Source organism: Uloborus diversus, chromosome 5 (genome assembly GCF_026930045.1).
Source record: "Uloborus diversus isolate 005 chromosome 5, Udiv.v.3.1, whole genome shotgun sequence".
Taxonomy (NCBI): Eukaryota; Metazoa; Arthropoda; class Arachnida; order Araneae; family Uloboridae; genus Uloborus; species Uloborus diversus.
This window is the reverse complement of record NC_072735.1, coordinates 74,511,858-74,535,666: the sequence shown is the minus strand read 5'-3', so window position 1 is coordinate 74,535,666 and position 23,809 is coordinate 74,511,858. Positions and strand designations below refer to the sequence as shown.

The window sequence follows — 23,809 nt, the reverse complement described above, 5'->3', positions numbered from 1 at the left end:
CAGCTGGACTGATTTTGACCAAAAATTTTTGTGTGTAATTAAACTGATCCGATAATGGTTTAGAGTTGCAATGCATTGAATTGGAATCGTTTTTGTTAATTGATTAATTTTTTTAAACATCGGATGGTAAAACTCCTTGATGATTAATATTTATTTTAACCTATTGTTGAGCGAGAATAGAAATAAATAAGTCTCGTTGCCAAAGAAAGCCAGATCTGCATTTTGTAATGAAAATTTCCCTCCGTGATATGTCAATTGAGAATAGATAAAATGTGGAGAGAATGGAGCCTTTATTCCTTGAAAGCAAGGATCTTACTTCCCGTGATATATTATTTTAAAATAAAGTACTGAATGAAATCGGGGTTTCTTTCCCTGAGTTCATGCAAAACATGTCTTCCTGTCGTCGTATTTGAACCATGTGGTGGGATCATTGCCACAGATTTTCCTTACCAAATATAATTTAATGTCTTTTTTTGTTTATTTTGCAAAATATTTTAAATTGCAAAGAATTGTTTTTCATTTTAAAAGAGTATTTAGTCATTTTAGTTGAAAAATATTATGTTTATTTTACACTGTAAGGGGGGGGGGGATTTTTGCTTTTACAAGGAACTTTTTTTACTCTTATCATTTTTTTAAATGATAGCTTTTTGATAGTTAAAATATTTTTCATATGGGGACATTGCAGCGGGATTTTACATTTGTTCTAGAAGTATTAAGTAGTTTATTTTTTACACTAAATATCTGAGAAAGATTTTTATCCTTTGAGTGTGACTGAAGGAACAAACCATGCAATATATGAAGATCTTTCAAGTATGCAAGAAAAAATAGTTAGTACGACAACTGCTCAGTGGTCATTTGATAAATGAAGTTGAAATAAATATACACATTGTGACACAAAGTATCTTAAAAACATTTTCTTTTTATTACATATTTTTTTCCAACTAAACTTTTCAAAAACTTCATAATTTATTGAATTTTTTTAACTTTTCAATTTACAAAATTTGAACAGGACAACGTCTGTCAAGTCCTCTAATTTATCTATATATTTTTGTTTTGTGTAGTAGCAGTTAAAATGAAACAATTAAACTCTAACGGAATTAACAACTCCAATTTCAATACGTTATTTACTTAAAGTTACATGCTTTTCCAAAGCATTGTATTAGAAACTTTTATGTTGTCGAAAATTTTTGTTGCATTTCATAAATTTCTTTCTCTTCCATTTGTGCCATTACAAATTAAAAAAAAACATGCTTGAAAATAAAAATTTTCTTATTTAAAACTCTTTGATAATTGGAATTAACTGTAATATAACAACTGGCTAATGACTAATTTGCCTGAGGCAATAAAATCTAGTAACCAATAATTTTTATTTTTGGTTTAATATATATATACAGGGTAATTATAATTAAAGTTCCACTTTCAAACCGCTGTAAAAATAAAACCACTGGTCAGAATGAGGTCAAACCTCTACGGAATATTATCGAAGAAGGGGGGAACTTAATGGCAGAAGAAAAAGAATAGTTAAAATTTTTAGCAACAGATGGTGCTGTAAGCATCATAATTTAATAGTGGTCGACTACAAATGACAAATAAATCATAAAATATTACCTAAGGTGTAAACTATATGTTAAAACACTGTACTACTTAGCGTGCACGAGGGTACAAGTGTGATACTGTTAGTTAAGTAAGCCCATCCAACAGGGCAAGGTCATATCACATCGGATGGGAGAAATCGGTTTTTAATTGTCCTGAGGCCGAGAACCGCATAAAAAACATCAGTAAAATTTAAATCAATCTTCGATTTTCGTGAGACTGGCGCAAAAGATGTTCAGTATGATGTACCCCGTTTTCTGTAACAAGTTGAAATCGAGAAGCAGCATGTTTCACGACTGATTGAAGTGTTTCCGGGTCAGGTTTAGAATGTGTTGCGTGATGCATGTCTTCAGCTCAGCAAAGTTTGCAATCGGAGCACAGAACACAACAGCTTTCAGATAGCCCCGTATCCAGAAGTCACACGGGTTAAGATCAGGTGATCGGGACGGCCAGGTCTTTCATTGAGACAGTCATAGTGAACTTCTCAGATGAGAAATGAGGGGGGAAAAATGTGTATTTGGTGTTTTTATAACAACTTCAATGAGTCGTGCGCATGACAGGTGTTTTGATTTATATATTCTGACACTTGCTGCGCCATCTATTGCTAAACACTCCAACTATTTATTTTTCTTCTGCTATACGTTTTCCCCATTCTTCGATAATTTTCCGTTCAAATTTGAGGTCATTCTGACCAGTGGTTTTTTTTTACAGCGTTTTGAAAGTGGAACTTTAATTATAATCACCCTGCATATATATACATATATATATATACATATACATATTTTGTTTCCAGAAAAAAAAAACGGTAAAAGATGTAAATTTGAAGTTATTTGGAGCAAAGCTAATTGAGAGAGACATATAGCTAATGATACAAAATTAATGCTAGTAAGCAGAAAGGCATTCGTTTCGCTCTGTACAAAATTCTTATTTAATTATTTTTCTTTATTTGTAGTATGCAACAAGGCAAAATGTACTTATTCAGTGGGATAATCATGATCTTTATTCAAGGTAAGTTTCGTTTTCCGATTGCAGTGAATATACTGTTATTTTAAGAATTTCTGCAATTTTAAAATTTTGCTTAATCTATCAAATTTAAATTTAATTTCTGTAGCCACCCAATGATAAATACGACCCTCCAGTGCTTGTGAAAATTTTTCTCAATCATCAAGTTATGTTGATGTTGATAACACCTAGTTTATTCTCAACTTTACATTTTGATATGCTCTCAATTGTAGGACTTGGTCTGAAATGAAATCAACATTTTACTAGATAAATAAGTATCACCTGTTGACTAATAAAACTGAAGTTCTAGAACATTTATGTGTCACCAGTTTCTATGTTCCTTACCCGGGAACCACGTAAATAGTGTAATAGTGAAAAAAAATTAAATGTGCAGCTTCTTAAAGCATGCTTTCTGATGCATAAATCATTTGCTCTTGTTTCGAGTTATCGAAATATATTTTCCCCCCTAATGGCTGGCAGTAAGAAGAAGACACAAAGAACACAATAAAAAAATATGAACATAATGCACAGAACAAAGAATACAGTTAAATATTAGCTGCATATACGCTCTCTTGCCTTCCAATAACAGTCGCATAAGCACCGTCCGGAAAGCTCAGTGCAAGTGGCGAATGTGAATGTTCATTGTTATTGAAATATGAGGTTTTAAAGTTGGATGACATTTTAAGAAAAGTCACCAAATTTAGTGATAAATGGAAGGTTCTGGAAACAATAAGCAGATTGTACAGCGACTCTTTAAGGGTCCACTTCTAGCTAAATTTCGCAACTTTTCTTTAAATGTTGCCCGACTTTCAGACCTTACTGGGGATGAGGGCTAATGATTTATGCATCAAAAAACATGTTCCACTCTGCTCTTTTGACTGCTACTTATTTAATTTTTTAAAATTTTTATACTAACATATGGTTTTGGTTAGAAATAGTTCTTTGTGCTAAATGTTAAGTAAATTAATTAATTTATTTTTCTTTATGAATTAAAAATGTGCATTGCTTCAATTATTTAAGTGAATAAAATTCAAAGAAATTCAAAATTAACTCATCATTTCAAGGAAAAGATGAACTTCTGTTTTTAGTTTAGTTCAATGGGTTTGCTTCTTGGCTGTTAAAAATGAAACTGATACAGGTTATTTATGATTGAAGGTCTCTTTATTAATTTTTTCAACTTATTTTACATTTAAGAAATAAAATAAAAATTCCTGTGCTCCAAGTGTAACATAGAAAATTTTAAGTTAATGTGTCTTTTGCTCTAAAATAGTTTTTAGGCCCATTAATGTTATCAAATAACGCAAACTAACACTGAGAGCATATTTAAAAGTGTATTTAAGAACTTGATTTTGTATTTAAATTTATTTATTACTAGCAAAAATACCCGGCGTTGCCTGGGTCAGTAATAATTATCAGAAAAAATCGTTACTTGCTTTTGTTTTCTGTTTTAAGTGAAAGAATTTAAAACACATCTTTTGACGTGATTAAAAATCGAGTTTTTTCCTTACCCATAAAACTAAAATAGCAATAAGTATAAAAAACAAAGTAATATTGATTTAGAAACGAAAGCACTATATTTAAGCTCATACAAATTTCCAAAACATGAAATTAATCTTCTCATGTTTAAAAAGATTAATCTGTTGATACTTTTTTTAAAACATGGAGTCTAAAACCTTCTCTGTATGGCTATTGAAGTACGAAGTGATTAAAAAACAGTAGCTGTGCCCGTAATCCCCTTATACTTGCTTTAGTTATTTTGGGAAATTTCAATCATTGTGGGCTCTTGGTGCGATTTTACCGAATTTGTGAAAGTCATTTTGGGGTACCTTTGATGATGCTCCCCCCTTCTTTCCTTACTTTGTAAAACGATATGATATTAATTTTTGTTACAGAGATATCGTCGCCAGATGCTGAGATACTTTTGGTCACCATAAAATGGCGCTAAACTGTTTCAACCGAAATGTTTCCAAAATAAGTAGTAAAATTTGGTGATTGTTTGAAATTGTGCAAAAAGGAAAATTAATGGAAGTTTTTGTGCTGTTTATGGATTTGCCTAATTTAGTTGCTGGATTATTTAACACAGTAAAAAAAGTCTTTTGAAAATTCTTTGATTGGCGATATTTTGTTTACATGATGAAAGCTGAGAAACATTATGATGAAGTCTAGTCAACAGTACAACTAGATTATAGTCAACAATACAACAATTGTCGCTATCGACAGGGAGTTGAGATGATACATTAAATACTGTATTGAGTTGAGAGAAGCCTTCGAACATGGAACTAAAAAGCTCATAACTCGTTTTTTATTCTACTTAGAAATTTCAAACAGGTGCCATCTTCATCAGAAAAATCAGAGCTTTCGATGGACATATAATGTAAATATGTGCAAGTATTTTTTCATCCCAATATTAGAGAATTTATACAAAAATTATGTTTTATTGCCCTCCTAAGGGGGTTTTGCCCCCCATAACGGGACGAAAACTACCCTATGTGTTATTCTGATGCATAAGCTATATTATTGTTAAGTTTCATCAAAATCCGTTCAGTAGTTTTTGCGTGAAAGAGTAACAAACATCCATACAGACAAACTTTCGCATATCTAATAGTAGTAAGATTTTTTCTTTAAGGTAGGTAATAGGGTACTAGATATTCTTTAAAATAATATTTTTCTTTGTTTTTGGTATGCAAAAATGATGATTTGGTGTATTCCTTTAGGTGGTTATGTAAGAAGAATACCTCCTGGGAAAGAATTACGGTCGGCTGCAATGGTGAGAATATTTTCTTTTTATTTCTGTAAAAATTCCAATCCTTTTTTAATTTAGTAGAGCTATGTAGAACTTCAAGAAGGTTTTAATCTTTTATAACGGATGCATTTGAAAGTTAAAATTATAAAAAGTAAATAAGTAGTAAAAATAAAAAGCAATACTTGTGAACACCTGTAACACAACAGTAAACTTTCTTGTGTTACTTTTTAATTCCTTTTACAAAAAAGGAAGTATTGTTTTTCGCAAAAAAAATTTCAATCAAAAATCGGCCTTAATTTCCATTTTGCTCGCCCCCGAATGAATACTGATTTTTTTTTCAACTCGACAAAACGTGGATACATGCCTAAGAACGTATAGACACCTGAAGAATCCATTTTGACGATCCTCGAGTTAATTACAACGAATTTTCTCGTGACGTGTGTATGTATCTCGCATAACTCAAGAACAGCATGTCCTAGAAAGTTGAAATTTGGTACATAGACTCCAAGTGGGGTTTAGTTGTGCACTTTCTCTTTTGGTTGCTTTCAGATGTTCCAAAGGGGGATTTGGCAAACACTTGGCAATATTTTGCCAAGCTTTTGGTCGCCAAGGTTTGTAGAAAACTTGGTGACGAATTTGGCAGTTTTTTTTAAAATCTGGTTTCAATTTAGCCATATTTATAGAGTTAACCATTGATTTACATTATAACTGCCAATATTGCAAAAATTTATCTGTATGAAATGTTTTCTTTGCTTCGGTTCGCAACAAACTTGGGGTGAAAATATTTAAAGTGTTTCTTTGCTCACTGCAGCTTTAAATTGGAGTAAAAGGAAGTCATGTGATGCACACATCAGCTCGTTTGTATTAGTAATAAAATGATTCTTTGTGTATAATTCCATAAATAACTTCTGTGTTATATCAAGATTTTCATTCATTGTGTAAAAGCTAATTTTTTTAATGTCAAAATGTTAAGAAATTCACTTTAAATCATAAGTATAATGTAAATTGATAAGGCTAGTGTGAGCAATAATATACCATCAGCATTTTATTTATTTAGTTTATTTTATTTCTTTTAGTAAAATTGTGAAACTTACAATATGTACTACTAGCAGCGCATAGCCATAGCTCAGACATAAATTATTTTACCTTCTTACTTTTTAATAAATTTTCTGTGAGTTTAAAGGCTCACTGACAACATACAGGGTACATGATCAAGGCAAAATAAACAGCCCTCTCTGGCCACAGGATGGCTAAATAAAAATAAATGACTATTAAAAATTCATTTGTCAATTGCAACCCAACCGCCACCTCAAAATTATCGGTCGAAAGAACTTAATAAGCAATTCGTGACTGCCCAAATAAAAAAGTAGATTTATTTCAATGAAGTAGTTGCTAATGAAATTGTTGCTAACAGTACCTGGCGACTAAATATTTTCCCTACTTTTGCTGTTTAGTACAACAGTACATGCTTGTTAAATCTGTGGGTTCAGAAGTCCTGTGGTCGGCCATTACATAGTTTGCCATGGGTGTAGAAGGCAAGAAAAAAATGCCCTTCCTCTTTAACCTCATACGCTCCTCATATCCATCTCTACATCCAATGGAAGTGGAGATGACTGTGGACTCCATTTCTTGATGGTTAAGCCTGTTGTTATTGATGTGTGTTAGGGAAAAGGAAGGTTTACCCAAGGCCTGATTACTGAATAGGCCAACTAAGCAATGGCTTAGAGCCCCTGCTTTTCCAGGGCCCACAATAATACCAAAATTGTTTCAGCCTATAGCCAAATTTGTATAAGATTTGACTACAGAAGCCCCAAAAATATGTTTGGCCTATGCCTCCCCCCCCCCAATCTTAATCAAGCTCTGGGCTTACCAGCTTGGTGCTTCTTTAGAGATGACCTTCAGTTTAGTTGCGTAGAAGGAAAAAATAGTGAATGAAGTTCTGCCTTCACATTTGACAAAAAAAAAATCAATTGCAATATTTTAGAGTTATTAAACAGTATTTATTTCCATCCACTGCGCTTTATTTATTTTTATTTATTTTATTTTATTTATTTATTTATTATTTATTTATTTATTTTGAATAGGGTGCTATACTGATCATTCCATCTTTCATACTTATCGGCCTTTCAGTTAATGTGCAGATGTTGTACTGTGGTCTTGCTCTCTATGCCTTTGGTAAGTACTTTTGTAAAATTCCTCACGTTTATATTTTACTGGTTGAAATAGCATTATTTTTTACCATTTGGGATAAATTGCACCTAGTATTTGGACATCTAAGGAAAGTTTGCTATGTGTATTATTTAGGCATATAAGGTAGACCAGTCAGTGAGTGAACACACTGAAGCACAATTTCATTTTCAAAAATTCATAACATAGTTCAGAACAGTAGCATTTAGCACATGACAGTAAAAATATTTAAATTAATATGTGTAATTACTTTTAAATCACCATTTAAGTTATGCAGGTTTTTGGCGGGAATTGAAAAAAAAAAGCTGCTTACCAAGTGAATGAACCCTCAACCAGCAGACAAACACATCTTTGTATGGTCTTTTTTTTATGTGTATTAGGAAGCTACTGTTGTCATTTGAAGATCTTGTTCCTAAAAGGTGTTTTCTAGACTGGAGATAAATCAAATTGATTCTGTATTCAAAATGTTCCAAGTACAGTAAAATCCTTGAATTTACGTCCTTGCAATCTATGTTTTCCCGTATTTCAAGTTTTTTCATCAGATACCAGTTTTTCATATACTAATAATCTTAATTTAACCCGGATGAAAAGTTTTTTATTTATGAGTTTTCCGCATTTTACGTTTTTCGTGGAAAGTGAAAAAAAAGAATAAATGTTCTAAAATAAGCAATATGTGTCCTTTTGTACTTTTTTAAAGCTAACAAAGGCTGTTGAAAATCTTATCTATGAAAGCAGAAATGCCATCCATCGTAATCGTCGCTCCATTCGTAATTGACTTTGTAGACTTTTCATCCGCCAACGAAGATGAACAGGAATAACCAAAAGCACAGCCTGTCCCTTTCAGTATTCCATCGTTGAGCTTACAGATAGTGAAAGACTTTTCCATAGAATAGAGAAATAGAGCAACTTCCAGATTTCAATTCTGGAAGTTGATCAATTTACTTTGAACTCAATGACTAAAAAATAATTAACAATTACAGACTATTTTCAACCTAAACACCCGGATTTGCAACTAAATGTGTTAAAGTGCTCTGAAGTGGTATGAAAATTAATGTTCTTTTCATAAAATTTAGATATTATACCTTTAAATGAGTCATCTTTCCTAACTTTAGTTTTTCTATTTGATTTTTGCTTTCTCTGTATTTCCCGTAGCCTATGTTTTGCCGTATTTTAAGTTTTTTTAACTCAGTCCCTTGAGAAACGTAAAATCAGGTTTTCACTGTAGAATAATTGTTATAATAAATATTCATTCAGCTAAAGTATAATCACTTAATGGTTTTTGCAGTAATATTCAAAAAATAATAGCATTTGGAAAGTGTTTATTTCAATCTTTTTGCTTTCTTCATTTTTGTTTTGTATTTTTTCTTTTCGCATTTAGCTTCTGCCACTGTGGTTCCCTGTCTTACTACTCTAGCATCTAAAATGGGTGCTATGAATCAAAAAGGGACTGTTCTGGGAATTTTTCGTTCATTGGGTTCCTTGGCCAGAGCTCTTGGACCATTTATCTCTGCCTTTGGTAAGAAAATTTTGCATTATAAAAATTTATTGAACAGTTGGTGTTGAACATTTTGTAAAGAAATCTATTCTAGAGCTCCTAGATGTTAACTGACTACAGTATGAATAAAAAGATCATGATTTTTAATTTGATATGCTGGCATGGTGATTAGAAAAATAAAATTGTCGATATTTTAAGCTATGTCAAAACTGCAGAATTTTTCAATTTTTAAACATTAATTCCATGCCATTTGTCTGTAATTCAATTTCATTCATAAAAATACCAGTAAGTTAGTTTGCCTACGTACGATTAAATGAATCCAGCCAAATTGGTCTGGAATAGCTATTTTTTTACTGTGTGAAAAACAAAAAAAAAAGTGTTCTATAGTCTGTTCTTACCGCTTGTGTACATTTAAAGTTTGGTAAAAATTGTGCATTTGCATGTATATGCAACTTAAATGAAAAATGCAAATTGCTATTTTATGTATTTTTAACTTAACAGATTTCCAGTCTTAAAATATCTCTTTTAACTCATACTTTACGCAGACAGTGAACTTCTCTGAGGCATGGGCTTAACCCTCCTGGCGGCGAGCCCGAATATATTCGGAAATATTTTTATATTAAAAACGGCAGGCAACGAATATGTTCGAAAACTTTTTCATACTGAAAACGGCAAGCTACGAATATATTCGTAACGGCATTTTTCGCTTCCCCCTTCGGTCACTCTAGCGTGTAATAGGAGGTGTGGTAGACTCTCCTTCAATTTGAATGGGAGGCGTGTTGCTGTCTGGCGTTGACGGGACCCAACATAGCTTCTCTCAACATATCACTACGATGAATGGTGCTTTTAAGTACTTTTAATGTTATTTTGTTATTTTATTTGAAACATACCCACGTGTGTTTAAATACAACGTCATTTGATTAGGAAAATAGGCATCATAAAACTTGAATGTGTATTAAAGGGGTGGGGGGATGGGGAGAGGACTATATGTACATTGTACATACACAAATTATAGAATTTTAGGTGACAGGTACAACTCTTCCGCCACACGTAATATTTTCTCAGTTTCTCTCTTTTAACCAAAGTTTTGGAGGTAACTGGTCTTGGCTATGTATCATTTTGCGATAAACAACTTAAATTTTCAATCTAAACGTAGATTCAAATTCTATAACTAGTAGTTCTGAAATAATAACAATATTAATAATAATGAGAAACTAAAACTGGAAACTAAACAGAGGAAAAAGAAAAGCCTTACTTATAAGTATGCAAAAAATACATATCTTCTGTATATAATGAAAACATTATATAGTTAAAGATTTGAACGAATTTTCCTTGATCATTCTAAAATGATTTTTGAACCTAATTGGTAACTAAACGACTAATTATTTCTTTTCAATGTGAGCCAGTTTATTTTTTTCACCAGCATGGGTCAGACGTGAAAAAATGATGTTTAGAGAAAAAAATTAAAAATGTTACTAACTCAAAAATCGAAATTTTTTTGAGGGACGTATATTACTTTACATGTCAAGTATCACAATTTTAAAGACAAAACAGAGAGCTAAAAATGAAATGGAACTCGTTTCTGATAAAGTAAGATTTTCCTAATCAGTGACTGAAGTGAGAGTGTTTGAAAAATTCTGCGTTTGAGAAATTGTAATTTTATATTATATTTAAATCTATGTTTTTCGAATTTCCATTTAATAATGAAAAATAACACTGTTGAATCGTAAAACGTTGCACCGTATTATATTAGCATCAAGAAATAAATTATATATGTGCAGCAAAGAATGAGCGACATTAATAATAAAATATTTAAAACCATACAGCATCCAACATTCATTTAAATTAAGATATTGTTTGAAAACAAGTCTTCCTTTATAAAGTGGTAAGGATTCATCGACAGCTACATCTTTTTTGGATACAATATACAGATTTAAATTTATTGTTAATATATTCGTGCACTTTATACATTTTTTTAAGTCTTGGCTGGGGATGATTTCTTAAATCAATGGTATTATTGTCCGTGAAATGAAAAAAAAACTCATAATCGCACTGAACAGTTTTTCAGACATAACTTCTCCAAAAGAGGGTGTTTTTATATATATTTTTTTTGTCCAATACCATTTTTGTAATGGCTGTCGCATGATGCCTTGTAATAGCAATTAATGCTAGAAACAATCTAATTTCACTCGAGTCGGTTTCTTTCTAGTTCTGTACTCTAGAACCCCGTGTCAGTTCATTATTTTCAATGCAGTCCCGTGCATATCGATACGTTTCGGTTGATACATAGTTGATAATGTCGTCATCCAAAAATTCACTAAGAATTTCAACCGGTGAAGAATGATGCAGCAATATTTTAGTCCCCGGATTTCCAGTGAATGGGAAGTGTGGTGGAGGGGGAGCCAAATCTTGGCTGTCTAATCTGACCCTGTCTCTTACGTCATTTAGTGATGTATCTTCCTCCATTTCACTATCAGAGAGCGATCCAGAAGACGATGAATCTGAATATTCATTATCTGAACGTCCGTCCGAATCCATTGCTTCAAAAGGAATGCAGCGAGTTGTTTGCTCAAAGCAGCAGAGTGGAATATTATGAGCAGTGTATTCCACTAATAAAGGGCAATTAAGAAGACCTTAGTCTTGAAAAAGACTTTTTTTTTTTTGAAAAAATATCGAAACGTATCTCAGAAGAAAGGGGAGAAAAAACTTAGTTAACCGTGATAATCAGTGAATGAAATGGAATCTTGCCTCCTCTCCTAAATGCATAGTTTGTTATCAGTGAATGTTTCTACAATACATGACAAAAGTAGATGCATACTACCTAATCCATCAATAGTAATTTATCAGCACTCAAGTTGTAAGCCTAAACCACATGCGCATTTTCTGTTGAATTGATCACAATGCCCCGTTTCCTGTCAGTTTCTTTCCTTTATTCTGGTGCATTTAAAAGAATCACAAGGACCTGCTCTGTCACTTAGATTTTTTGAGAGTGAACACCTTTTGCCATGCATCCATTTCATTGCAGCAGAAGCATTCATTTAAATTTGAAATGGTCTAACTAAAGTATTGAATGAAGACATCCTATGTGTAGAAAGAAGGCATGCTTGGAAGAAACCATACCTTTGAAAACAAAATCAAACAATAATCCCTTATCTGTCATTAAACCGATGTTTGATTATAAAGCACTAAAATTTTCATACCCATTATTTGATCTCTGGCTTTGACTATCAAAAATATTCATAAAAGCGAGCATTGCAAAAAATACACTTAAAGAAATATACATACGAAAAATGGCTTTAAAATAAAATGAAAATACTTATCATTAAGCAATAATTTTAATATTAGCATTATTTATTACTTAAGTGTTTATAATTATATTTGAATATGTTTGGTACAGCGAGAACAAAACAAAAAAGGAAGAGGAAAAGAAAATGCGCTGTTCGGCTTCACGGCTGATTATCATTTTTTCTCTATATAATTACCGTGAAGTCCGTGAAATTTATTCTTTATATGGGGCTAAAACTTTTTCCTCCATGGTTTTTGTCCCTAATTTAATTTACATAATTTACTTTATAAGGTTGTGGCAACAGTCTAAAAAATACTTCGACTTTGATTGATTTTCGAATTGATGTGTTGTGTTCTGTGTGCGAGTTGTGGTGCTTTGTTCTTGTTCGAGTGTGAAACTTCTTGAGTTGTGTTTTGAGTTTCTTTGTGCGAATTCTTCTGAATTCATTCATTACAGTCCACTATTAAATCGAATTTTTGTGAACCTTGAACAAACTCATATTTTTGTGTGAATTCTTTGCTTTATTTATGACTCGTATTCTTCATATTTATTTTTGGACCGACGGAGCTGGAGATTTTATGCATCAACGAGGGTGAGTTTGTTCCATTTATTTGTGAGTGAGAATGGATCTTAAAGCCTTGAAAAAAAGAAAAACTGCTGTTAAAGCCAGTTTAACAAAATTAAGGGAGAAAATTAACAGTAGTATTGATTGTGCAGATTCCACAGAATTGGAATTCTTTAAAATAAAAATTCAAAAATCTAGTGAAGATATTACTTCTGTGTTCAATAATATTTTTGATTTGTCTGAAGAATCGGAACTTGATTCTTATATTACTGAGCTACAAGGTCAATGCGATATAATTGACGAATTACTTCTTGTAGTCTCTAGAGCCATTTCTAAGAACAGTTCTGTTGTTGTAAAAAATGAAAGTAAATGTTCCGAGGCAGCTGATATAAAACTACCAAAATTAACTCTGTCGAGTTTTGGTGGTAATCTTGAAGAATGGTTGTCATTTAGTGACCTTTTTAACGCTGCGATTTCGAATAATGAGAAATTATCTGGCGGGCAGAAATTACAGTATTTAAAGTGTTCTTTAAAAGGTGAAGCGTTAAAAATTGTGCAATCACTGCCGATTTCTGATGCAAATTTTACTATAGCGAGGGAGTTACTTTCACAAAGATTTTCGCATAAAAGAGAACTTATGAGTGCTTTAGTAAGGAAGTTGTTGTGTTTACCTTCATTGCAATCGGAAAATTCTTCACAAATTTTAAGTTTGGTGGATAGTGTAAGAGAAAGTATTCGGTCTTTCGAGACTTTACAGTTCAAAATAGAGAGCTTTTCTGACACTCTATTAATGTTTATCGTGCAATTTAAATTAGACCCAGATACAAGAGATTGGTGGGAACATTCAATGGAAGGAGTTAGTATTCCAAAACTGGATGAATTATTAGAATTTTTAAAATCTCATTCAAGGACACTGCAAACTAGTAAACAACAGGGCAATAAAAAGCTGAATGTTCATCAAAAGGTGTCAACATTCACATCAGAGATCCATTCACTTTGTGTTTATTGCAAGGCTAAGCATTCTTTAGTTAAGTGTAATAAATTTTTGAATTTAAGTGTTCAAGACCGTGTTAATTTTGTGAAGAAAAATAATGTGTGCTTCAATTGTTTACTTTCAAATCACAGAGTATCGCAGTGCAAGAGTGTTTATAAATGTAAAAAATGTGCTAAAAATCATCACACCTTGCTTCATTATAATCAGTTTGAGAACAACTCTGAAGTTAACTATCAAGGTGTGAGTAATGCAAATACATTATCAGCCAGTGCTAAGGTATTTGTTCCACATTCAACAGCTGTATCATACAGTGATCAAAACAAAATCGGAGATTCATCGATGCATGAAAATATTTCTGCGCCTATAAATTCTTGTGTTTCTGATTTTAACTATCATGGGCAGGTATTATTGTGTACTGCAATCATCAAAGTAGTAGATTCTTCTGGAGAGTTGCAACTTTGTCGAGCGTTACTCGACCCTGGCAGCCAAGCCAGCTTCATAACTGAGGATTGTTTACAGAGGTTAGGCTTATCTAGAAAAAAAGCTGAATTTCTCATATCGTGCCTTGGATCATCAGATGCTAAAACTAATGGAATTTCAGAAATCAAATTTGTCCCACATTTCACTAATAAGTTATCATTCACCACTCCTGTATTTGTGATAAACAAAATTATTGGAGAATTACCACATATAACTTTGAGTAAAGAGTTTGTTGAACAATTTAGCGATCTCACTTTTGCAGATCCAACATTTTTCAAAAGTGGACCAATTTATATTCTATTAGGAGTAGACATTTCCGTGCCAATGTTCAGAGGAGAAACCATCAAGGGAGGCGAAAATATGCCATATGCATCTCGCTCTGATTTAGGGTGGATTATTTCAGGTAGTGTTAGCTTTCCTGCGACGGAAAATTATACTATTCAAGTGAATAATATTCAGTTAGAAACACAAGAGATGCTAACTAATGTTTGGAAATTATATTCTGTGCCTGAAATTTCTAGTTTAACTAAATTAGAACAGGACTGTGAGAATCATTTTTTATCTACATTTTCAAGAGATAAAAACGGTATTTATACGGTAAAATTACCCTTCCATTCATCTCCAGAGTTGCTTGGTGAGTCTAGACAAGCAGCAGTTTGCAGATTTAAATCGTTGGAGAAATCATTATCATCTAAGCCTGAGGTGCACGAGCAGTACCAGAACTTTATGAGTGAATACTATAGCTTAGGACACATGGAAATGGTCCCTAATAACGAGGTGTTTAGTGATTCATCCTATTATTTACCCCATCATGGTGTAGTAAAAGAATCGAGTTCTACTACCAAATTAAGAGTCGTTTTTGATGCTTCTGCGAAATCAACCTCAGGCCTTTCGTTGAATGATCTTTTGATGACAGGGCCAAGAATTCAACAAGAACTCTTCCCTATTCTCCTTCGCTTTAGAACGTATAAAGTAGTCTTTTGCGCAGATGTAGAAAAAATGTTTCGGCAAATTAGAGTGCATCCAAAAGATAGGAACTGGCAAAGAGTTTTGTGGCGAGAAAATTCAAATGAACCTTTAAAATCTTACAGATTAGTAACGGTTACATATGGAACTGCGAGCGCCCCATTTTTATCTACAAGAGTAATGAAACAGTTAGCTTTAGATGAAAAGGACAACTTTCCCTTAGCGACTGACGTTGCTATTCGTGATTTTTACGTTGATGACCTTCTTTCAGGAGCCCAAAGTGAAGAAACAGCCAAACTCGTGGCCAAACAAATGTTGGAGATGATGTTGAAGGGAGGTTCTACGCTGAGAAAATGGCTTTCAAACGTGCCAAATGTTTTAGAGGGCATTCCCGAAAGGTTTAGAGAAAATAATACTTCTGTAGAGATCAATTGTGACACAAGAGTTAAGATTTTAGGAATTCAGTGGCAACCATCTACAGATACGTTTCATTTCACTGACTCTATTGATATCGAGAAGCCATGCACTAAGAGAAATATTCTTTCTGAGATTGCCAAAATTTTTGATCCTATGGGATGGTTAGCACCTGTGATTGTGTACGCCAAAATCTTAATTCAAGAGTTATGGAATTACGATATTGGTTGGGATGAACCTATTGGTAAAAAATGTGAAGAAAAGTGGAGAAGATTTTATTTAGAACTACCACAGCTATCAACTTTTCAAATTCCACGTTTTGTTTTGTGTTCCAGTCCATCTCTTATAGAAATTCATGGGTTTTCGGACGCTTCAGAGAAGGCCTATTGTGCAGTGATATATGTAAAATCTTCAAGTGATCAAGAAGTGCAAGTAAATATTTTAGCTGCAAAAACTAGAGTAGCACCGCTGAAGTCCCAGTCTCTTCCGCGGCTTGAGCTTTGTGCTGCTTTACTGTTATCAAACCTTTTACAAGTTGTTTGTACCCATATTGAAATTCCCTTTGATCATATCTATGCTTGGACAGATTCGCGTGTCGCATTGTCATGGATTAACTCTGAACCACGTCGCTGGCAACTATTTGTTGCAAATCGTGTAGCCAAAATTCAAGATGCCAATCCTAGTGTTTCGTGGAAATTCATAGCTGGAGCAGAGAATCCAGCCGACTGTGGAACTAGAGGAAAGCTACCATCAGAGTTTTTGAGGAGTTCATTGTGGTTGCACGGACCTCAATGGCTCAAACAACCTATTGAAATTACTGAACCAAAGGTAGTCATTGACTCAAACGTAAGTGAAACAGTGCTCAAGGAGGAGAAGAAAGGCTACAATTCTTGTGTGTCAAAATTTCAAGAGCCAGAATTAATTACAAAATATTCATCGTGGTTAAAGCTATGCAGAGTAGTAGCATGGTGCATGAGAGTCAAAAATAACTGCTCCACTCTACCTGAGAATCGTCTTCAGAGCCATGTATCAACAGAGGAAGTCTTGAAGAGTACATGAGCGATTATTAAAATTATTCAACAATCAGCCCTTTCCGAGGAGTTAAACTGTTTAAAATCTGGGAAACCTCCAAAATCAAGAAGTAAGCTTTTAAGTTTAACACCATTTTTAGATTCAACTGGAATTATGCGTGTAAGTGAAAGACTTAAAAATTCGAACTTATCAGAAGATAGAAAATATCCCATGATTCTCCCTAAGAGTCATCACATCACAAATTTAATCATCAACTATTATCATCAAGTTTATCTTCACGCTGGCCCACAATTACTGTTTTCGGTTATACGGCAAAAGTTTTGGATTCTTAGTGCTAGAGATGCTATTAGAAGGTGTACTCATCAATGTGTTATTTGCTGCAGATTTCGCGCTCAAACTGCGAATCAGATGATGGCTGATCTTCCAGTTTCAAGAGTTACTGCAAGCAGAGCATTTAATCGTGTAGGAGTAGATTTCGCCGGACCATTCAATATCAAAAATCGAACTGGCAGAGGAGTGAAAATTACAAAGTGTTACGTGTGTCTATTTGTTTGTTTCTCTACGAGAGTAGTACATTTAGAAAATGTAGGAGACCTTACGACAAAATCCTTCATAGCAACTTTGAAGAGGTTCATAGCACGTCGAGGCAAGCCCGTAGAAATCCACAGTGATTGTGGCACAAATTTCAAGGGTGCCAGTAAAGAGTTGAGAAAAGCGTTCGACATGTTACGAAATGATCATCTTCATGGCTATCTGTCATCTGAAAGCATCAAATGGATCTTCAACCCTCCCGCTGCGCCTCACTTTGGAGGCCTGTGGGAAGCAGGAATTAAATCTGTCAAGTATCATCTAAAGAGATGCCTTGGAAACGTTGTACCAATGTTTGAAGAATTCTTAACGCTTATTACGCAAATCGAGGCATGTTTAAATTCGCGCCCACTGACACCAGCTTCACCAGATCCGAATGAGTTAGAAGCTCTAACTCCCGGACACTTCTTGATTGGGACATCTATGAATGCCATTCCAGAATCGGACTTGACTACAGAGAAAATTAGCCACATTGATCGTTGGAGAAACATGCAAAAGATACTTCAACATTTTTGGAGACGTTGGAGTAATGAATACTTGTGTAGGTTACAACAGAGGCCTAAGTGGTGTAAATTACAATGTGACTTTCAACCAGGTGACTTAGTGTTAGTCAAAAACGAGAACCTTCCTCCTCTACGCTGGAGTCTAGGTAGGATTCAACATGTTTTCCCAGGAAAAGATAGTAGAGTGTGTGTTGTAGAGCTACTGACTGCAAATGGTGTACTAAAGAGACCAATTTCTAAACTTAGTGCTTTACCTCTGAACTGACTTTGTGACTTTTATTAGAGACTGCATTTTCAATTGTTTCTATTTTAGTTTCTTTGTTGTATTTATGTATTCTCATTTCAGGTGCTTGCCTTTCGTGATTTTTGAACCCCCGCCCCCTGGGGTTTCAAGGCTGGGGGTATGTTTGGTACAGCGAGAACAAAACAAAAAAGGAAGAGGAAAAGAAAATGCGCTGTTCGGCTTCACGGCTGATTATCATTTTTTCTCTATATAATTACCGTGAAGTCCGTGAAATTTATTCTTTATATGGGGCTAAAACTTTTTCCTCCATGGTTTTTGTCCCTAATTTAATTTACATAATTTACTTTATAAGGTTGTGGCAACAGTCTAAAAAATACTTCGACTTTGATTGATTTTCGAATTGATGTGTTGTGTTCTGTGTGCGAGTTGTGGTGCTTTGTTCTTGTCTGAGTGTGAAACTTCTTGAGTTGTGTTTTGAGTTTCTTTGTGCGAATTCTTCTGAATTCATTCATTACAGTCCACTATTAAATCGAATTTTTGTGAACCTTGAACAAAGTCATATTTTTGTGTGAATTTTGTGCTTTATTTATGACTCGTATTCATCATATTTAGAATATGAACGATAAAAGATTTTGAAATAATATTTCAATAAGTTTTAAATGTTCGACTTAGATAAAAAAATGACAAAAAAAAAAAAAAAAAAACTTATAAAAATGAGGCAATAGTTTAACGTTCTGAAACTGAAATAAATTAATTACATATAATAAAAAAGTGGTTTGGATTTAAAGAAAAAACCATATCCTAAACGAATGGAGGACTCAAGACTTCAAAATGTACTCAAAAAAGAAAACGGTTCCAAAAATAAAAAATATCTATATAAGTGAGGTCATTGAAAAAAGAAAAAAAAATCAATAGTAATTTTGCGTTCAACCTATGTTCTTCTTAGCCCATATGGTTTATTATCCAAGAGCTTTGGAACATACACAAAAGCGTTCTTCAACATATAATTCTGAAAGCATTTTTATTAAAAGCACACTGCAGGCTGCTTTCGTTTGAGAACACATGCAGTTTCTCTAAAATCAAGTTCGACTTTTCATTCCAATTTTAAATAGCTGGAAAAAGCCGCTCAAATCAACTATAATTAGTGCCAATGACGTTAGAAAAATGAAATATTTAAAAAGTAGGATTTCTAACGCGTCTGGTGAAAAATATATAACATCATTAAATCGAATGAAAACTGACATTAAATCATAATCACCCTCTGATATTCTTATATTCAAACTAGCGTTTACATCATGTTAGGTTTATCACAATTGTGCCATTCCCCAGCTGCCTTTTTATCCATAATATATATATTTTATTTTACTTGCAGAGCCCGATCATTCTGATAGTGGTCATTTGTATTTCAGGGCCCCCCTAAGATTTTAGAAACACTCGGCATGAAATTCATTCTGCCCCCCCCCCCCCCCCCCCCCCCCCGCCTCCCTATATTTCCGCTTATTCTGAAGCTATAAAATATTTCGATACTTGCGTATTAACACAACCATGCTAAATTTGGTGGTAAACTTTTAATCATAACGTTTAAAAAGTAGAAAAGATGTAGTATTCGATAATTATATAAGATAAGGTTAAACTTTGCCAGTTTAAAATAAATATCAAAGATATTATGATATAACTTTTAATAGTAAATACAGACTAAACTTGGAGTGGTTTTGAGATTTGCAAATATATCAATTTTTAAAGGGAATTTTTATCAAAAAATAAAAAGATTTTCCCCTCGTCTCCTGCATTTGCGAAAATATCAATGACATCATTATACTTTAGAATCTGAGCGAAATCATTATTTATTTTTAATTAGCATAATAAATTAAGGATATTTAGTCCCCTACACTAAAATGTAAGAGGAGGGGGCCTATGCCTCGCATGCCCCTGCAGTAATCAGGCTCTGTTTACTTGATTAAAGAATAGGCTCCTTGGAATGCCGAAACACGTGTCTGCTGCTCTTATGACTATTTTTTTCATTTTTAACATCACTTATCGCATTATTATTTCACTTACCGCACGAATGAAAACATTTTATTTATAATGTGATGGTTTTTAGTTTCTGTAATTTAGTTTCTTTACGAGTGGAAACCAACATAAATATTTTCTAAAAACGTCTAGCTTCGTAAAAAATGTAAAACTTCACACCGTTTGAATTTAAGGTTATATATTAAGGCTATATATAAGGTTATATATCCTTTTTTACATTTTATTATTATTATTATTATTATTTGATTTTTTTTTTTTTTTTTTTTTTTTTTTTTTTCAAAATTGAATTCATTGGCGTACTTATTGTATTAACCAGAATATTGTTTAATAGCAACGATATTTTTTATGCAAGCTCGTTTCGTTCGCACGTATAAGCATAGATTTGGTGCATATACAACACAAAAAAAAATGAAGCTTTAGAAAAGGTATGGTGTAAAAAGGCATTTGAAGGCCTTAAAACTTAATCACACTCGCTCATAACATAAGCTGACGAGACATTACATATTATGTGAGTATGTAGTGTGGTTACTCACACAATGTTTTATACCATTTTTTCTGATCATTTTGAAGATACTAGTGAAGTGTTTGGAATAAAGTTAAAAGAGTGAGCATCACCAGGACAGACAGGACAGTATAAAAAGGCATTTCTGATCTTTTCAAAGAGACTATTAGACAAAAGATTACTCAAAACAGTCAAAAATTGGAAGCTTTCCTAGGTGGAACAAAAAAACTTGATTTATTAGAAATAACTATTGAATATTATTCTTTTATCAATTGTTTGAGGTATTTTAGAGAAGTTAGTCATCAAATGTTTTTAATTTAAGCCAGTTTAAGTCTAATTAAAGTTTAAGAAAAAGTCACTTATATCGTATAAATAAACTAATGGACAGAAATTAAAGTCATACTTGTTCTCAATACATAAATATATGTACGATCAGTTCAATAAAATGTTGCGTAAAAATATGCGTTCCCTTATCTCATTATTTAGGAGATATACATTCTAATTTAGAAGAAAAACGAACTATCCTTATGCTTTTAAATAAGATTCATATTTTTCCCCCTTTTTTGTTGAACTAATAGGTTGTAAGTTGCAACTAGGCAGGAAACTACATTCCACAGATTCTCTTTTGTACTGGTTTGATGAGCAGGTGTGCTGTCGCTCAGTGTCACGCGTCCCTAATGAAGCAGAAGTAACTCCCCACCCACTGCGGATTACGAGGGGAGTAAAATTCGTTTGAGAAAAGACTGACTCTTTATAGGTCCACATGGTATTTTGGTGATGACACAAATCAGAAGTTCTAGAAAAACATGGTCGCCGCTTGGAAGGTTAATGAAAATTCATACTGTGCAATCCTGTATGAAAAAAAGAAAAAAATTAAAGAGTTGATTGTAAAATACACATGAATTTTTGATTTTGAAATACGCACAGTAGAAACATCTTTATTATTCTACTAAAAATAATTCTTGATTGTTAGAAAACAGAAATATTTTATATGCTTAAAAATGTTTTGTATGCCTTAAAAATATTTGCTTTGCACTATGCTAAAAATCAAAAAAGACCTATGGGGAGAAACAAAAAATAACTAAGAAAATAAAAGTGAAGAAAATGAGGTAGAAAAGTTGATTGTGGCGGCTACAGTCAAAATGTCTCAGTTTAAATCATTAGAAACTTAAACCTTCTTTGAAGCCATGAAGCACTTTGTTGGGGTATCTTATTTACTAGTTCATTGCATTTTCTTACCTGGAAGGTTTTCTCTCAGAAATTTGTGGCAGTGAGACTTCTTTAAAGCTACATTAAAAAGATTTGTTAATGAGAGTTTAGTTGTGTTATTTTTCTGTCTGAATTATAAATGTCAAAGCATATTTTTGTATTGATTTGCTTTAAACCTAAATACCTTTTTAGGGTATTGGAGCTTAGGTCCTGAATTCTTGTACTGCATGGGAGCTCTGTTACTGGTTGTCCCTATGGTTCTTATTCTTAACTTATGCAGAAACAAGAGTGATGCACTCGAGAAAGAAGAGTAACATGGGAAGCATTTACATTTTTGGAGAAACAAATATTTATTCTGACATTTACATTTTGATACATTATTCATGTTTTGAAAGTTTATACTTTTACAGATCTGTATATTTATATATCAGTGTTAAAAAAAATTTTTTGGAATAAAGGTCTATGTGTACTGTTTGTGTGTGTGTGTGTGTGGTTTTTTTTTACTTTCTTCTGTATCTAATATATAGAAGAAAGTATTGGATTCGTGCAAATTTTCGAATTTCGAATTTTGACGGATTCGAACGTTTTGAGGTGTGCTGAGTCCATTTCGACTATTTTTGGAAAATGTCTGTCTGTCTGTGTGTGTGTATGTATGTGTGTGTGTATGTATGTGTGTATGTGTGTGTGTCACGTCTGTGTGTGACCAGTTTTTTGTGGCCGCTCTACAGCAAAAACTACCGCACGAAATCGAACGAAATTTGGTACACATATGTGCCCCTATGTGAACTTGTGCCATTGGTTTTTGGCGCGAATTCCTCCAAGGGGGGTGGAGCAATGGGACGTTTTTTGAGTTACGCGTGCTTGCTATTCCTCAGGAAGTAACTGGCGGAATCAAACAAAATTTGGACCATATGTTGCCATTAACAGGAACAGGTGCTGATTCAATTTTGGTGGCAATAACTCAAACGGGGGTTGAGCTATAGAACGTTGCTGTATCTCAAGAAATAATGAACGGAATGAAAGAAAAATTTATCGGCAAGTAGACCTTAGTGGGTATAAGAGCTGATTTTATTTTGGTGTCAAAAACTGAAAAGGGGGTGGCGCAATCGAATGTTCTTTTTTTTTCATTGTGAGTGCCATTTCTCAAGAAGTAATGCTACGTTCTGGATGAAATTTGGAATAAATGTGAATCTATTTGTAAATAGGCGTTGTTTCAATTTTGGCGCCCATCGCTCCATGGGGGTCTGATTTTTTTTTTTTTTTTGTGTTAATAAAAATAGCTTTATAAATGCAACAATAAGAAAGATAAATTACAATATTCTCGTCTGCTTATTTCACGTGATTTTAATTTTCGGGAGATAATCGGAAATGTTATCGCAATGATTTAAAATTAATAACTGTTGCCATTTTATGTTTGTTAACAAATAAAACATCTAATTAATTCAAGCAAGGCTTTTAAAATAACTTTCAAGTCGTTCTTTGCTTTGCTTTTGCGGGAATTCAGGAATTCGGACGGTCGTCAAGTTTTTTTTTTTTTTTTTTTGCTGGGAATATTGCATTCTTTTCAAGCATAGGGATTGATCAGAATTCACAAGAAAGATATAGAAGAAAGTTTCGTGATGGCCACAACATACTAGTTATTTTTATTTTTTATAAGCCCAGTTTGGAACTATTCTAATCGCATTTGAATGGTAAAATATCTTTATCTTTTACCGAAAGGGTTCTGAGTCTTAAGGTAAGAATATTTTTCGAAAATTATTAGAATACCTTAACATTTATTGTAACTATTGTTTTCCTGTCTTCTCAAGTTTCTGGATGATTTGAACAAGAGAGTAAGATAATTTAATAAGCATGTATATATGATTTTATTAGGTCAACAGTTTTTTGATAAAGTTTTGCAGTAGTTTTAATTTACATTTGTATAAATAGGTAAACTACAATGATGGAAGTCTCAAAGTACAAACAGTACAAAACA

At 33.1% G+C, this 23,809-nt stretch overlaps 1 protein-coding gene across 1 annotated transcript in view; it reads left to right on the top strand.

Moving 5' to 3' along the window:
* The window catches only part of LOC129223441 (major facilitator superfamily domain-containing protein 10-like), a 38,970-nt gene extending 16,670 nt beyond the window's left edge, over window positions 1-22,300 (top strand). Inside the window, 5 exon segments of the mRNA XM_054858055.1 lie at window positions 2,546-2,601; window positions 5,310-5,362; window positions 7,423-7,513; window positions 8,904-9,041; window positions 22,027-22,300. Coding sequence (XP_054714030.1) covers window positions 2,546-2,601; window positions 5,310-5,362; window positions 7,423-7,513; window positions 8,904-9,041; window positions 22,027-22,148 — 460 coding nt within the window. The 3' untranslated portion in view covers window positions 22,149-22,300.
* The last annotated feature ends 1,509 nt before the right edge of the window (window positions 22,301-23,809 follow it).